At 41.1% G+C, this 17,964-nt stretch overlaps 1 protein-coding gene across 6 annotated transcripts in view; it reads left to right on the top strand.

The window, feature by feature from the left end:
- FGFR3 (fibroblast growth factor receptor 3) overlaps positions 1-13,305 on the top strand; it is a 146,822-nt gene extending 133,517 nt beyond the window's left edge. For all 6 annotated transcript variants that reach the window (XM_073610931.1, XM_073610930.1, XM_073610929.1 and 3 more), the window contains exons 16-18: positions 2,431-2,568; positions 4,753-4,858; positions 10,331-13,305. In XM_073610931.1, coding sequence (XP_073467032.1) covers positions 2,431-2,568; positions 4,753-4,858; positions 10,331-10,495 — 409 coding nt within the window. In that variant the 3' untranslated portion in view covers positions 10,496-13,305. The remainder of the gene's footprint in view (positions 1-2,430; positions 2,569-4,752; positions 4,859-10,330) is intronic.
- The last annotated feature ends 4,659 nt before the right edge of the window (positions 13,306-17,964 follow it).

Genomic DNA, 17,964 nt, shown 5'->3' with positions numbered 1-17,964 from the left:
GCTGCAACAGCAACTCTTTATCCAGCTACAAATTACCAGGTAAAATAAGCAGAGGGATTTGTAGATGCTACAAATTGCATACAGTTTGTAGAGTGAATGAAATGTGCACAAAAAGAACAAGAGTTAAAAATATTGCATATAAATGCTTCCCTCCCCCTGACCACCTTATCTTATATGATTAAGCCTATTGGGGGAAACATGTCAGAGGGGTGGTCTTGGGGGCAGGACCATGTGCTGAAGCATGTTTGCTGACTAAAGCCCAACTCTCCCTTGCTGTGAGTCTGCGTAAGTGTTAACAGCTTGTTTATTCTAGGGGGGGAAAAAACACTTTTATCTACCCAATCCTCCTCTTCCCCAGTAGACAGCGCTCCCCTATGCTCTCGTGATGGCCTGTCCTTCGGCCTCATCACGTCTAATGTAGACTTTACATTGCTCTTAATAATGTCAGGACCTTAGAGCAATGGATCCTGGGGGAGATGCTGCAGGAACCGGTCCAGCAGCGTGGAGGAGTGAAGGACTTAAACGAGTGGTTAACTCTTGCATTGCAGGCACATCCCCACTGCAAGGGAGATTTTTCAGATTTCCCAGACAGCCAACATGCTTCAGCACACGTTCCTGCCCCCAGGACCACCTCTCTGACATGTTTCACCTGATGGGCTTAATCATAAAGGATTAGGTGGTCGGGGTGATCAAGCAGCGATTACCAGAGGCGAGAATAGCTGCGGCCACTGACGACCCGTCATAGTGAATGGGGCTCCAGCCACTGAGAGCCGCAACAGAAATCTGATTCCTGCCGCTACTATTCGCACCAGCCCTTTTCGCCGGGGTGAATGTAGCCTTAAACTTAGACTGGTAAATTAGAGATTCTGATGCCTTTTGTGGGTTACAGGTCAAATGTAGAAATGACAGAAGAAAAAAAAAATGCTGGGCCAGTATGAGGGAAAGTGACTCTTGCCACCTGCAACCAGATGATTGGCTAAAATGTTTGATTTAGGGGGATAAATTAAATTTACATCTGTTAGGGCAACACCAACTTTTCTCTGGGCATCCCAGGATGGTATAGACTGGAAGTCAGCAACCTGTAGATTGCGGACAGCTGGCTGGTAGATCATAGTCTGGGTTTGCTGACCTGCCATTCCAGAGCATCAAATGGAGTGTAATGCAGGGGGACTACTTGTAAATTTAGAGCTGTAGAAGGGAGCAAGAGCCGCATAAGCCGATGCCTCCTCTGTAGTCCTGACTCCTGTCCTATGCGGAGTGATACCAACTGCACTCCAACTCTTATCCGGGCTAGCGGTCTCCAGAGTGGCGCCAGCAGCAGGAAAGAAGAGATCTTCAGTGTGTGTGTTGATGGTGGTGAGGGGGCGATATGTTGCCTTCTCAACATCTGATTTAAACCCATGATTGCCATGCAGTGCACGCATTTGCGACACGGTTGTCCTGCAATTAGAGGTTTAAATCGGATGTGTGGAGGCGGCACTGTGTAGATCTCCACCTCTCTAGGGTTGCCTACCCCTGGTGTAGACTGTAGAGGATATCATATTAAAGACTTTCAGTAATGCTAGGAAAAATTTAATTGAGCTCTCAATTGGAAAAATATAGTGACATTCATATAGAGCTGTTTGCAGCAGTATATAGACAGGCCTTGTTGGAGTATAGGCAATACTCCAACAAGGATTACAAAGTTGTCATACAGCTGAGCAACATCACAGTTTGTACAAAGCTCTCTGTGTTTTTTGCATCCGAGAGAGAACAAAAATAATGGTTTTAACCCCAGCAACCATATTTTCTAACAAGTCCCGGAAAAATGACATCTGGCATCTGCATGGCCATTCCAGACAAACACGTTTCTTTTTCTTCTGCACAATTTTCTGCTGTGACTATATTTTTTTTTTTTTCCACATATGTCTGCATTGCCATTGTTGTGAGCAGCTCGGTCAGCATAAAACTGTTATTGTGGTCTCGCCACTCCAGCCTCTGTAGAATGAAATATTCAAGAGCCGTCTTATCTCTAATTATTTTTCATTGACTTGCCTTTCGGTGGCTGTACTCGAAAGGTCGGTATCACTTTGCTCCATTCATGCCTCGAGGTGCTCTATTGCAGCGCGCCAGTTTGTGCATGAATAATTCGATTTGTTCCATTCAAAACTCTGTAGAAGTTTCAACAAAGAAGGACTGGAGGTAATGGATGAACTGTCACTTGTCTGATTAAATGCCCGTTTCAGTGTTAGATGCTGGGTCCAGCTATTTTATTTTTTCCCCCTCTCTATTGGGGATCTATGAGTAACTAGTAAAATGGCCCAGGCAATTACTTTTATCAGTGTTAGGTATGCATGGCTGCACGTAAATACATTCAATCTTGCTTTGCAACAATAAGCGAGGTTGGAGTGACCTGTGTGAATATTAAAATCTTTACATCTTCATTTGCAGATGGTCGTTTGGAGTGCTTCTGTGGGAGACCTTTACTTTAGGGGGCTCTCCGTACCCTGGGATCCCAGTAGAAGAATTATTTAAGCTTTTGAAAGAGGGTCATAGGATGGACAAGCCAGCCAATTGCACACATGAGCTGTAAGTTCATTAAAAATCCAGCCATTTTTTTGTTTTCTTTTGGATGTGTGGGGAAGAGTTAAAGTATAGCTAAAAGCAAAACTTTCTTTTTAGTTTTGGATCATGGCGATGGATTGGAACACCTGACAGTTTTTATTGCAGTCTGTGCCCCTGTTAGTGAGATTCCCCCTTTTTATTTGTCCTATTTACCATTATCATTGAAAATGAAAGCAAAAGAAAATCCCACATTTTGGGCTGTCCCCAGAAAAGTAATAGAAGGGAAATCGTGTAATGCGGACACTAGTTCTGGTGATCTGGGGGGTCACCAAGAAATTCTCTTAATTTTCAGGGATTTCCTCTCACTTTTTTGTTTTGACTTTGGGACAGGATGTGATGGGAAATCTCCGCAATGGGACACAGATGGCAAAAAAAAAAAAAACTGCCAGAGGTGATAACCCTCCCTTACTCTATATTAAAAATGAAGAAAAAAAAGTTTTGCCTATTCGTTCTACTTTCATATTTCATATTCCTGTTTGTGATCCTTTTGGGATGATTTTGCCTCACTTCCTGTCACCAGAACAATCAAAGGATCAAGTGGTTGCAACGGAACAGAAAGGCAGAGGCAAAAATAAAATCATTGTCATGTTCTAACTCAACTTGACTTAAATGTGTGTGTCTGTGTGTTTTTGGTCTGTCACCATAGAGATTTTCAATCATTTCCTTTCCTGACAGGAAGTGAGGAAATTTCTCTGACAGGCTATAAAAATTATTCTCAATCAGCTTACAATCTAAGGTCCCAAACTCATTCAGGCATACATATACTAGGGCCAAATTAGACAGGACCCAGTTAACCTATCAGCATGTCTTTGGAGTGTGGGAGGAAACCCACTTGGGCACAAGGGAGAACATACAAACTCCAGGCAGGTAGTGCCGTTGTTCTGAATCGAACTGGCAACTCTAGTACTGTCAGGCTGATCTGCTAACCACTTAGCCACTGTGCTGCCCATTTATTAATATATGATATTTATTATTTCAGGTTTTGGTAGATGTTGGAAAGAGAATATTTCAGGTTTTGATGCTGGAGAGTAAAAAGCTTTTCCAGTTACTTCTATTTCTTTGGGACTCTGCTGGGATCTCTTTGCCAAGTTCCTGGGTCTGCACATCTGCTCTGCTTATTATGAAGGGTTCCCACCATGTTTGTGCCGGGTTCCCAGGTCTGCACACCTGCTGTGCCCATTATGAAGGGCTCTCACTTTCCCTTTTGAATCTTATTGATTTTCTATAATGGAGAATGAACACAAAAAAGTGGTGTCAGGGAGAGCTCACTATTGGAGTATCCAAAGCATAAGAGAAAATGTAAAAGTAAATGTTAGCATAACTGTTTACATGCATACAACGTAAAATATGCTCAGACACAGCTGTGTCCTATTTTTCACTTTCTGCTATTCGCAGCAGAAGATTTATGCTGCTATACACAGCTGTGCGAATGGACCCATAGACTAGTATGCATACAAAACTATACATTGTACGCAGCATATATTACGCCAATGTGAATGATTCCTTAATGTAGATGCGCCAGCCCAACCACTCAGTGCAACTCTTATGCCGCATACACGCGGCCGGATTTGCCAACAGGCTACACTCCGTCGTCATTTCTGACGGAAAGATTTAGAACATGTCCTATATCTGAGTCCATCGGAAATGCAGACAGAAAACGTCAGATGGGGCATACACACGGTCGGAATGTCTGACCGAAAGCTCCCATCGGACTTTTTCTGACGGCAAGTCCGGCCGTGTGAACGTGGCATTAGAGTCTGAGGTCTCATCCACTAGACTCAAAAAATGTTTTTGCTACAACCGGGGGAAAGACAAAAATTATCAGATTTCCCGCAGGAAGTATAATGCCTTTGGTTTACCAAAATATGTAAATTAAAAGGTCAGTTTATTCTTCATGAGAAAAAAAAATAATTATTTATAGCTAAATACTACAGGGAACTTTCACCATACTCAAGTAACCATACTTGCCCCTTCAGTACTATGTGATTAGCCCTCTAAGCTGAAATGCATCCTGGACAAATGCAGCATAGAAACATTTTAGGGTTGGCTGACATTTGTATGTAAGAAAACGGATGAGCAATCCATGTTTGTAGAATGGGCATAAGGAATATTAGACTTTTTAGCCACTGACGGTCTTTGTTTTGACAGGTATATGATAATGAGAGAGTGCTGGCATGCGGTACCATCACAAAGACCCACCTTCAAGCAGCTCGTTGAAGACCTTGACCGCACCCTTACTGTAACTTCTACTGATGTAAGTAATTATCACTACTTTTGTGGACATTTTCTAGTTTAACAAGGTCAGAGTGTCATATTTGAAATATAAAAAAATAAAAACTATACGCTAAATGCCTGACAACTACTGTGGCATTGCTTGGCTGGTACAACACCTGCTATCATTACACTGTAGAGTGGTAAGCACTAAAACAAATGTATGGATCAGAGGCAGAAAGTGAAAAGCCAGGCAGCCTCTGATCAATGCACTGGAGGATACAGTAGGTAACCACTTGTCAGAGGGCAAGATGAAGATATTGCATAAGCTGGGCAGCGCCATGCAGTTTTAATACATTTCTTTCATTTCAAAGTCTGGTTTGCGTATTGTTTCTGATATCAGACATGTGCTTTAAAAAAGCCATAAAGAGAAATCTGATTATTCTGCCTACCTTTGAGGTATGAGATTTGTGTCCATGGACATATCAGTTTGTGACTCCTGGCATGCCTAGACCAATAGTCTCCAAACTGCAGCCCACAGGCTGAATGCAGCCATTGAGGCACCATTCCTCCCACTGACACGAGCATTGAGGCACCATTCCTCCCACTGACACGAGCATTAAGGCACCATTCCTCCCACTGAGACGAGCATTGAGGCAACATTCCTCCCACTGACACGAGCATTGAGGCACCATTCCTCCCACTGACACGAGCATTGAGGCACCATTCCTCCCACTGACACGAGCATTGAGGCACCATTCCTCCCACTGACACGAGCGTTGAGGCACCATTCCTCCCACTGACACGAGCGTTGAGGCACCATTCCCCCCACTGACACGAGCGTTGAGGCACCATTCCCCCCACTGACACGAGCATTGAGGCACCATTCCTCCCACTGACACGAGCGTTGAGGCACCATTCCCCCCACTGACACGAGCGTTGAGGCACCATTCCTCCCACTGACACGAGCATTGAGGCACCATTCCACCCACTGACACGAGCATTGAGGCACCATTCCTCCCACTGACAGGATCATTGAGGCACCATTCCTCCCACTGACAGGATCATTGAGGCACCATTCCTCCCACTGACAGGATCATTGAGGCACCATTCCTCCCACTGACAGGATCATTGAGGCACCATTCCTCCCACTGACAGGAGCATTGAGGCACCATTCCTCCCACTGACAGGAGCATTGAGGCACCATTCCTCCCACTGACAGGAGCATTGAGGCACCATTCCTCCCACTGACAGGAGCATTGAGACACCATTCCTCCCACTGACAGGAGCATTGAGGCACCATTCCTCCCACTGACAGGAGCATTGAGGCACCATTCCTCCCACTGACAGGAGCATTGAGGCACCATTCCTCCCACTGACATGAGCATTGAGGCACCATTCCTCCCACTGACATGAGCATTGAGGCACCATTCCTCCCACTGACATGAGCATTGAGGCACCATTCCTCCCACTGACAAGAGCATTGAGGCACCATTCCTCCCACTGACACACGCATTGGGGCACCATTCCTCCCACTGACACCAGCAATTCAGACTATTCATCCAAATAATACCAATATTGAGGCGCCATTCCCCCTCCTACTGACCACAGGTCCTATGTAATTTCTTTACTCCCACTGACCCCCAAGCCTTAAGCTCCATTTACTCCTCCTGATGCTGGACCATTTTCTACTTTCACTGGCCATAGTCAGGCCTTTCTAAAGTCTGGAGGACAATGTAATGGCCCTTTGTATAGAAAGTTTGGAGACCCCTGGTCTTAGACGATTTGTGACATTGCTATTCTGTGGTGCCCCAACTAACCTTCCAACAAGCAGCCAGTAAAGGGGCAGTTTCAGAAAGAGGGACAAAAAAAGATGGTGTACTGCCAGATATTTTAAAGAGAAAGTGTCCCACATTTGAAGTAGCAGCACATTAGGAGTTTGAATAGCAGCTGTAGGAAGGGGTGAATTATGGGAGATATACTGTTGTCTGGTCCAGAGACGCGGCATGATGCTACTTGATGCCAGCACATTACACACATGCTCCATTCACATCATATGGTTAATACAGGCTGTCGGAGACAGAGTTGTAGTTTAGAGCTGCAATTAACCTCACTGGACATAAAGATATATCCTTTGAATCACAGAAGTGTAATATCTCTGATCTGCATTGTGTTTGTGACCACCTTTGCAACAAAAGTGAATAAGGGTATCATTCATACATCGACGTAGGTCAACCCTTTTTTTTTTTTTTTTTTTTTTTTTTTTTTTTAGAAATTTCCATTTCTTGTATCAAACTACCAAATGGGTGGTGATAGGTTTTAAATGTTCTCTACCCAGCTGCATCTTGTATACCTACGGGTAGTTTATTTCTTGAAAAAGGCATATATTATGACCACCTCTGTAATACAGATCGCAAAATGGCCCTCATATGTTGCAGGCATCAACTCAAGTCTGTGATCGCATAGTATGATGCCCATGTACTCATCCTGAAACAGTGCTACAGGCAGATTTTCCATTGGGCATAGTGGGCAAGTGGTTAAAGGAAAGGGGCAGCTTCTCTTGTTCAAATATTGGTGCACTTTTTTTTTTCCTATTATTACTAAAAATAGTTATACTGTAAAGTCGTGTATACATTATCACAACATTCTGAGTATTGTTAGGTTCAGGAAATGCTCTGTTTTAAGGAGGTGACCTACCAGTGGGATGTCAGCCAAAAATGCCTACAGGCTCCAGTGATGAAAAACTAGTCCCCATCCGTGTCAAGAGGGTAGGATGGGAACTAGAGTGAAGAATTATTGCACTGATCTTCTTCACCTCAAGGCCCGCACCAGCTGACTGCCATTATTCTCAGAATTTGAACAGGAAACAAGTTCAGAGTAGTTAACTTGACATACTAGATCCCAGAAAACTTGCACTGAGAAAATATGGAGACTGCCCATCCTGACCCATCCTTTTTGCAAATGCCATTCTCCTGAATGTCTTGCTGTTCCAATGGCTTCAGTACTTTGATGCCCTTTCCTACACCAAGTGTGCAGATCATGATTCTGATTCTGCTTGTTCTGGGACCTTCACCCAAAGTAATCCTGACAGAGCGCACCAGATTTTGAGGACGTTGGCAGTGGGAGCGGCTGTATTTCTTTTAGTACAACTTTCCTTTATAAGTAAGCCATGTAAGGCTGCCCTAAATGTATTATATGTATGCATATATATTTGTATTTATAGAAAGAGGCGGTGACAATGGGCGCTTTTTTCTGCCTATGACAACAATAGTGTCAGTGTCCGAGTCTGACGCCCTTACCTACAGTCATGAACAACACACTACTGTACAGTCTGTGTACCGACATCTCCGCCAATTAGCCTTGCTCCGTTTCCACAGCATTACTCCCCTTTAAAAGAAAAAGCTACAAGCCCCATTTGTCTGGTGGCGTGCTGCAGGACTCCGTGTTCAGATTCCCCAGACTCGGCTACACAAAGACTCTCTGTGCTAGTGGCAGGGACACCTTGTTTTCTTACCCTTAATTGGAGCAATTTGTGTGAAACGAATGACGTGACTCTGAAATGTGCAATCTCCATTACTACCTCTGAGTGATTAGTGCCTATTGATCGGAGCTCTCTGCACTCTGGTGGAATCACAGCAATTCCCTTATTCTTAGAAAATTAAGTTACAATTCTGACATGAATGCATCATGTTTGGCATTAAATTGGTCACGTTTTTGTGCGTGTGTGTGTTTGAATTTTTGGGTTTCTTTATTTCCCCCCTCCAAGTAGTGAGATCATTCTGTTAAAGTTAGGCAGGTTTAACAAACATCCCTTACATAGTTATGTAAAAAATATATTTGTTTAAGAAACACTTATTAATAGTTATGTAAAAAAATAATTGGTTTAAGAAACACTTATCAATAGTTTTGTAAAAAAAAAAATTTGGTTTAACAAATGCCAATCAAGAATTACAATTTTAACGTGTTTGTAAATATAGTTTTTATTTTTTTAGTTTTGCAGGGAAGGTTGGGTCCACGCAGTCTGTGTTAATGCTAGGGAGACCTCACCTCTCTACTTGTCTTGATGATCATTGTCTCCAAAACAGAAATTGAGAGAAAATTTTAAATTTTGCAGTTATCGCCAGAGGAAGGTGTTAGGGTAAATTATCCAATGGGGACCAATGTTTCAGTGACAACTGTCTAAAGAAGGTCTCTCCTCCCAATGTAGAGATTTCCTTTTATTTCTTGTTGCTTCCCCAAACGAATGTTTCACAGGCCAGATACAAATAGCAAAAATCTCTTCTCTACGCTTGAAAGCATCAAAATAAAAAAACATTGATTTTAAAAAACATAAAATTGTTTACATCCACCCTAGACCAGTAGTGACATCATGACATTGCTCCGGTCCTCCTAGATCGGGGGTCTCCAACTATGGCCGTCTAGTTGTTCTAAAAGCGATCCACTGGCTAATCAGCCACTCAATTCACTTTTATCTGAAAGAGAATTGGCAGCTGAAAGAAAGAAAAACGGGGGTTATGGCTGACAGCTTCAGCCGTAACCCCGATAAACAACTTCAAACCCGTAACATAAATGTATATTAGAGGGTCTTGAAGTGGCTCTAGAGCCAACGTTTTTCCTTCAAATCGCATTTTTTTTTTTCTTTAATCTCCCCCCACTTCTCCTGGACACACAACAGTAAATAAGGAGATTTGCCATCTTAGAGAGTGCTCACTGGAACCATTGTCACCTTTGGAAGAGGTCCCCTCTATTCCTCTTCTGGAGACCATCATAAAGAAGCATTTCCCTTCACCGGCTGTAACAACAATGGTCACCCGGACAAATATAAAGGGCAAATATACCTATCAGGGACACAGAAAGAAATAAAAACTTGCCAGAGGTGTTAACCAATCCACATTCTGTCCTATAATTGTATAAGGTGTTCCAGTGTGTGAAGTGATGTACCTCCATCTCAAATCAATCATATACGATAATCAAGTAGCCACAGGACTTTGTTTGAGGTACAGTACATACAACCATATAATTAAAAAGAGGTATTATTATAATAGGACAATTATGTATAAGACATACCTCAGTAACATAAACTAGCTGATCTACTATAATTAGAGCCCCACAAATAACACACAAACATAAGTATTTAAATACCACAAATTAACTAAATGCCAAATGCAAGTGCATTTCAATGCTCAACGCGTTTCGTAAATCTATTTCACTTCCTTAGGAGAAGATGCTATTGATATGGTATCTGCAGATAAAAAACAAATGTAATTCCATCCTAATCTTAAAAAAATAAATAAAAATAAATATTTTGCAGTGTCTCACTGTGGCAACTTATTCTGGGAATGAGCACAGTCAAGTGCAAAAGGTAGAACCTTCTATGCATTAGAATAAAAATATCACAACTTCTGTAACTACAATTCTGCTTTTACTGCAGCTGTGTAGCTTTTTTTTTTTATAGTATTTTTGTATCGCAATAATTAAAGCCACTGTTATAACATATTTTTTTTCTCTATTTCAGGAGTACCTTGACCTTTCTGTGCCATTTGAGCAGTATTCACCAGTGTGCCAGGACAGTCACAGCACTTGTTCATCAGGAGATGATTCAGTCTTTGCACATGACATTCTTCCAGACGAGCCCTGTCTTCCCAAGCACCAGCAATACAGTGGCATCATTAGAACATGACTTTTACCTGGACAGACACACAGGAAAGAAGGAATGTAGACTTGAGGCATATGGACAGGCCTGCCCAGTCGTGATACTTGCTGTACACTAAGTCAAGAAGCACTGTTTGGCCTGAAGGAACTGCCATGATACAGAGAAAGAGAGAAATATATGAAAAAAATATATATATATATATTTGAGAAGGATGTTAACATTAGGGCGCCCAGCGATGGGACCTCTAGTGATCTGCCAATGAGCAAACCAATCTGTGCCTGCAATTTTAGGAGAAAATTGAATGTGTACAAATACACCATGCCTGTAAAGATTGTAAACTTTTAATGCTGTTTTTTTTTTTTTTTATTCTTTTTTGGGAGTAGATCGGAAATTCAGCTCTGCTTGCAGGAAATGCTTGTCATACACAGAGATGGAAGTTAGTACATCAGCTTATGAATTGTCACTTGTTACAGAACTACACAGCTCTTAGGTCCGTGCAACTCTTTGGAATCTTAACCTCTTTGGACATTTTACATTATGCCCCATAATTGCATACCTCTAACATGGTTAAGCGCAAAGTCCACTGTGGTCCAAAACCCATAGCAAACCAATCAGAAATCCGTTTTCAGGTAGATCCTTTTTAACTATGCGTAAAAGACAGCAAAGGTAAATTGCAAGTCTGTAAACATTAAGGCAAATCAATTTTGATGGAAAAAAAATGGATCATCCAATATTTTTTTTTTTAAGTTCTATTTTTGTTACATTTTCTTTTATTTTTATTTAATTTATTTAATAATTATTCTGCAGAGAACTTTTTCCAGATTGATTTTTTTTTTTTCAGATTTAAATATTTGCTTTTCTGTTAGATATCAATAGTTTCGGATACCTGAAAGCAGAGCATGCCATCTACTTCAAAACTTTTTTTGTTATGCAAAATACAGTGTAAATAAGCATAAGTACATAATGTATATAAAACTGAAAATTGAATATTATATAAATATATATATATATAAATATAAAAAAAATACTAATATACTCACAGCCATCTATTCGGAGAAAGATCTTATCTCACAGTTACACATTGCAGTCTAGGATAACACTGATCTAGTCATATATAAATTTATTTTCACGAATGTTATTTTTTTTAAAAATATTTGTTTACCCTGTATATTTGTAAAGTTATTTATAGACTTTATTAACCTGTTTTTTTTTTTTTTTTCTTACATAGTTATAGCTTTACTGTACACGTTTTACACTCACAGATTATATGTTTTAACTTATTAACAGTCCATACATTTTACTCATTTTTTGTTTGTAAGGTTTATTCAGAAATACCTGAACTTGTAAAAATGTATAGTCCTCTAATTAGTTGCATCATATGGTTGTATGTATATATTTGCTGTTTTGGCAGAAAAACACAGCACAAACTGGCACGGATACTATTTACTAGTTTTTTTTTCTTTAAAAAAAAAAAAAAAATACTCTAATTTATATTTATCAAATTTCTACCTTCATGTATCGTGAAAAACATGGCTACATCTTTATTGTCAAAGGAGGAGTGCTTACAGGCCATAAGAAAGTGACCAGGCGAAGACTTGTGTGGTGTATGAGATACCCACGTGATCAATATGGAATATTTTTGCATCTCCAGTAAATTCCGATTTGGGTTTTGGTTCTCATCTTTCTTGAGTAACCTCGAAAAAGGTCATGAAGAAAATCCTCTGGCATCAACCTGTTGACAGTATTTATTTTGTTTATCCTGGACTGCATTAAGAAAACAGATTTTTACTATATTGCAATAAACAAAAGTCTCTAAATTAAGTATTAAAAGTATTTGTTTAAATATATTTTTTTTTCACCTGTTTACCCACCTCTAATGTGAAGATTTTTGTCTTGCTTTTGTTTTATAAATAGCCAACACATGCTTGATTTTTGCCCCTTTGTTTAGTAACATATAAAAGATTGCCGATACATTTATATATGAAATATTTCCAAAGCATTTTTCTCTTTTTTTTTTTTTTTTCCCCACCATGTGGTGTTGTGCGTTTTTTTTTTTTTCCCCGTTTGGGTGCCAAAATGAATTTCATAGTTTTCTAGTAAGCACACTTTTGGAAGACTTGGCTACTTATATCACAACTGACTTTTTTTTTAATTATTAATTTATTATTATTATTGTTTTTTTTTTTTTTTTTTATTGCTGCTCATATATTGAAAAAAGTGTAGCAGGCACCATGGTTTGCCATCTTTCTCATTTTCCTTAAATAAATACTGAGCACTCACGCACTGTAGAAGATTTGAAAACTCGTAAAATGTGAGTTTTCTGCCATACATATGGAAAATATTGTACATTTTTTTTTTTTTTAATAAATTAAAGAGTGGTATTTTCTTACAAATGTCTGCTAATTATGTACATTCCAGTGCTTAATACTTCCCCCAGTAAGGTACAAAATTTGCGCATGGGTTGAAATCTCACTAGAAATTATATATATTATATATATAATTTATTGAGTTTTTACAAGATGTATCTGTTGTAGACATTGAATTAACGTTTTTTCTTATTGAACGCTTATATAGTTTTATAGCAAGAATGATCTTTAAGAGCTAAATCGAAGTTGACTTTTTCCTATATTTTGTACTGCTGAATTCGCATTCCACAGGTTTTCATGTGGTAGTTGGGTTTTGTTAGGGAATGGTTTGGTTTGATTTCTTGACAATTGATACCTGACCTGTGCTGCTGTAGAGGAGGTGGACACCAGATTAACTACCCTTCTGCTTTTTTGTTAATTTTTGCAAACATAACTTTTACCAAAACAATAAAGACAAAAATGACTTGTTAATGTGTTGGCATTATTATCTTACAATTTTCATTGCGCAATCAAAAAACATGTTATTATATGTGTCATAACATGTAGCTGTATGCAGTTGTTTGGGAATAGCTGGTGAAATTACACTCACCGGACACTTTTTTAGGTACACCTTGCTAGTACCGGGTTGGACCCCCTTTTGCCTTCGGAACTTCCTTAATTCTTCGTGTCATAGATTCAACAAGGTGTTGGAAACATTCCTCAGAGATTGTGAACCATATTGACATGATAGCATCACACAGTTGCTGCAGATTTGTTGGCTGCACATCCACGATGCGATTCTCTCTATCCACCACATCCCAAAGGTGCTCTATTGGATTGAGATCTGGTGACTGTGGAGGCCATTGGAGTACAGTGACCTCATTGTCATGTTCAAGAAACCAGTGGTGAGATGATTTGAGCTTTGTGACATGGTGCATTATGCTGCTGGGAGGAGCCATCAGAAGAAGGGTACACTGTAGTCCTAAAGGGATGGACATGGTCCGCAACCATACACAGGAAGGCCATGGCGTTTAACCGGTTCCCAACCATGCTGCGCAGATATACTGCGGCAGAATGGCTCTCCTGGGCTTTATACCATACGGGTACGTCCTACCCTTTTTGGGCCACCAGAGGGCGCAGGCGCCCACTGCACGGTGGGGGACAAGATGCACGTGGCCGGCGGGCAAGATCGCCGCCGGCCACGCACGATCGCATGCATGAGCGCCAGCACGGGGATTTGTGTGTGTAAACATACAAATCCCTGTGCTGTCAGAGGACAGGAACCATATCGTTTGTTCCTATTAAGTAGGAAAAAACGATATGTCTCCTCTCCTAGTCAATCCTATCCCCATACAGTTGGAACACACTGAGTGACCACATTTACACACTAATCAGTGCATTTTATATCACTGATCACTGTATAAATGCCATTGGTCCCAAAAAAGTGTCAAGTCTCCGATCTGTCCGTAGTAATGTTGCCGCATCCGCTAAAAATTGCAGATCGCCGCCATTACTAGTAAAAAAGAAAATAATAAAAATGCCATAAATCTTTCCCGTAGTTTGCAGACGCTATAACTTTTGGGCAAACGAATATACGCTCATTGCGATTTTTACCAAAAATATATAGAAGAATATATATTTCCCTAAACTGATGAAGAAATTTAGTTGTTTTTTTTTTTTTAATTGGGGAATATTTATTATAGCAAAAAGTAAAAAATATTTGTTTTTTGTTTTTTTCAAAATTGTCGCTCTTTTTTTGTTTATAGAACAAAAATGTAAAACCACAGAGGTGATCAAATACCGCCAAACGAAAGCTCTATTTGTGGGGAAAAAAACAAAGCAAATTTAGTTTGGGTACAGCCTCGAACGACCGTGCAATTGTCAGTTAAAGAGACGCAGTACCAAATTGTAAAAAGTGCTCTGGTTAGGAAGGGGGTAAAATCTTCTGGGGCTGAAGTGGTTAAACAATGCTCAATTGGTACTAAGGGACCCAAAGTGTGCCAAGAAAATATCCCCCACACCACCACCAGCCTGAACCGTTGTTACAAGGCAGGATGGATCCATGCTTTCATGTTGTTTACATCAAATTCTGACCCTACCATCTGAATATTGCACCTGAAATCGAGAATCGTCAGACCAGGCAACATTTTTCCAGACTTCTGTTGTCCAATTCTGGTGAGCCTGTGCCAATTGTAGCCTCAGTTTCCTGTTCTTAGCTGACAGGAGTGGCAGCCGGTGTGGTCTCCTGCTGCTGTAGCACATCTGCTTCAAGGTTAAATGTGTTGTGTGTTCAGAGATGGTATTCTGCATACCTTTGTTGTAACAAGTGGTTATTTGAGTCTGCCCATTCCCCTCATCAACAAGGAATTTTTGTCCACACAGTTTCCATTTACGGGATATTTTTTCAGACCATACTCTGTAAACCCTAGAGATGGTTGTGTGTGAATATCCCAGTAGATCAGTAATTCTTTTGAAATGCTCAGAACAGCCGTCAGGAACCAACAATGCCACACTCAGAGTTACTTAAAGGCCAAGTTCACCTTTGTTCAACTTTTTTGTGTTTTGTTTTCTAAATTCCAGCTCCCCTATGTACCAGTATAGGATTAATGTACTTATTTTGCAAAAATAAATCCTCTTTCTATTAATTCTACACTCTTTCATAGTTGTTTTAACACACTGATTAGCTCTGCCTTACTTCCTGGTCAGTCTAGAGGTCATGACACAGGAAGGAGTTGACCTGCTGATCTCATTGGTACACACCATGCATTATCTACCCTCAGCTGGTCAACTCCTTCCTGTGTCTTGACCAAAAGTCTGACCAGGAAGTAAGGCAGAAGTAATCGAGCAGTGTGTTTAAACAGCTCTGAAGAGAGTGAGGTAAGGCTGTGTAGAATTCATGGAAAGCGGTTTGATTTTTTCAAGACGTACATTAATGCTATATCGGTACACAGGGGAGCTGGAATTTTGAAAAAAAAAGAAAAGGTGAACTTAGCCTTTAAATCCCATTTCTTCCCCATTCTGATGCTTGGTTTGAACTTCAGCAAGTCGTCTTCACCACGTCTAGATACCTAAATGCATGGAGTTGCTGCCATGTGATTGGCTGATTAGCAATTTGTGTTACCAAGCAATTGAAAAGGTGTACCTAATATAGTGGCCGGTGAGTGTAACATGTAGCTGTATGAAATTGTTTGCGAATAGCTGGTAAAATATGTTCTTCTGATTTTCTTTCACAAGAGTTTTTATGGATTTTTGGAAATATAAAAAATGCATGAGAACACTCAGCCAATAGAGATAACCAATCCCTGTCATAATACACCCATGCATTCAGTGGGCCGATTTTCTAATGGATGACGTTTTTATGTTCTTTTGGTAGATTCCCCTTACCTCACTTTGGGCTCTTTCACATGGGGCGGATCAGTGATGATTCGCCCCGTGAACACCCGCTTGCTCAGCGGGGATTGCTCCGCCGATCCCCGCTGAGCAGGAAGATGACAGGTCCGCCGCTGCACACTGTGCAGCGACAGGCCTGTCAGAGCGCCGCTATGGGGGATCGGGTGATGACGGACCGTAGAGTCCGTCGTCACCCAATCCGAAAACGGATGGAAAAGTAGGGTTTTCCTCCATTACACTTTTTGGGTCGGATGTCAGCGAACATGTCACCGCTGACATCCGACGCTCCATAGGGATACATGTATGTCCGTTTTTCATCCGAAAACTGAAGGATGAAAAACGGACATACGGATCGTCCGTGTGAAAGAGCCCTTACTGTTGCAGGCAGTCAGGGGATTTTTTTTTACATTTATTAAAATGTATTTTTTAAATGGAGACATTGACAGCAATAAAACCCAACTGAAGGGTTACAGCCCCTGAGAGGTTTTATTTTTCATCTGTGCCCATATTACAGGCACATTTCATAGAACACCAAGTGTTTGGGCATCCTCATTGAAGAGATTTACAATCTATATACATCAATTAGCCATAACATTAGGACAACTAAAGTGCATAACGTTGATTATCTCATTACAGTGGCATCTGAAAGTGGGTGGGATACATTAGGCAGCGAGTGAACATGTTGGCCCTGAAGTTGACGTGTTAGAAGCAAAGCAAAAAAAGAAAAGGCAAGCATAGAAACTTGAGCAACTTTGAAGAGGACCAAATTGTAATGGCTGGACCAGTGGTCCCCAAACTGCAGCCTGGGGGCTGGAAGCAGCCCTTTGCTTGCCTTTATCCAGCCCTTGGGGCACTATTCCTCTCACTGATATGATACACTACCCCCCCACCCCCACCCCGCTGACACCAAAAATGACGCACTATTCCTCCACCTAATATCAAAGATAGGGCACTGTTTACTCTCACTGCTGCCAGGACAATTTCTACCCACAGTCCAGCCCTCCCCAAACTCTGACGGACAGTAAACTGACTTTATCTTAAAAGCTTGGAGACCCCTGGGCTAGACGGCTGGGTCAGGGCAGCTCAAAAACTGGAGCTCTGCAGATGTTCCCAGTCTGCTGTGGTCAGGACCTACCAAAAAAAGTGGTCCAAGAAAGAAAAACCAGCGAACCGATGCACGTGGGGACCCAATAAAAGAGCTACTGCTCAAATATCTGAAAAAGATAATGCTGGTTCCAATTGAAAGGTGTCAGAATACACAGGGCATTGCAGATTGTTGAGCATGAAGCTGCTGAGCTGCAGACTGGTCGGGGGTGCCCATGCTGACCTGCTTACACAGATAAAAGTGCCTACAATAGAAACATGAGCATCTAAACTGGACCATGGAGCAATGGAAATAGGTAGCCTGGTCTAAAAATCATGTTTTTTTACATCATGTGGATGCATGTGTTTCGCTTACCTGGGAAAAAGATGCCACCAGGATGCACCATGGGAAGAAAGCAAGCCAGGGGAGGGAGCTATCACAGCATACCTTCAGTGGTGTAGTGGGTTCCATGCCTCGACAGGTAAGGGCTGATTTGGTGGCAAAAGGAGGACCTACTCCATATTAGGTGGGTAGTCATAATGTTATAGCTGATCGTTGAATATGAGGATGCCCAGTCTATATATGTGTTATGCTTGAGTGGCTCAGAATTTATTGAAGCTATAAGTGTAACACCCAGGCAACAAGCATTTTCCAAAGGAGGTTAGCAGTTGCAGCTT

The sequence above is a fragment of the Aquarana catesbeiana genome, linkage group LG01 (genome assembly GCF_042186555.1).
Source record: "Aquarana catesbeiana isolate 2022-GZ linkage group LG01, ASM4218655v1, whole genome shotgun sequence".
In the NCBI taxonomy this organism is placed as follows: domain Eukaryota; kingdom Metazoa; phylum Chordata; class Amphibia; order Anura; family Ranidae; genus Aquarana; species Aquarana catesbeiana.
This window is presented reverse-complemented; position numbering and strand designations above follow the sequence as displayed.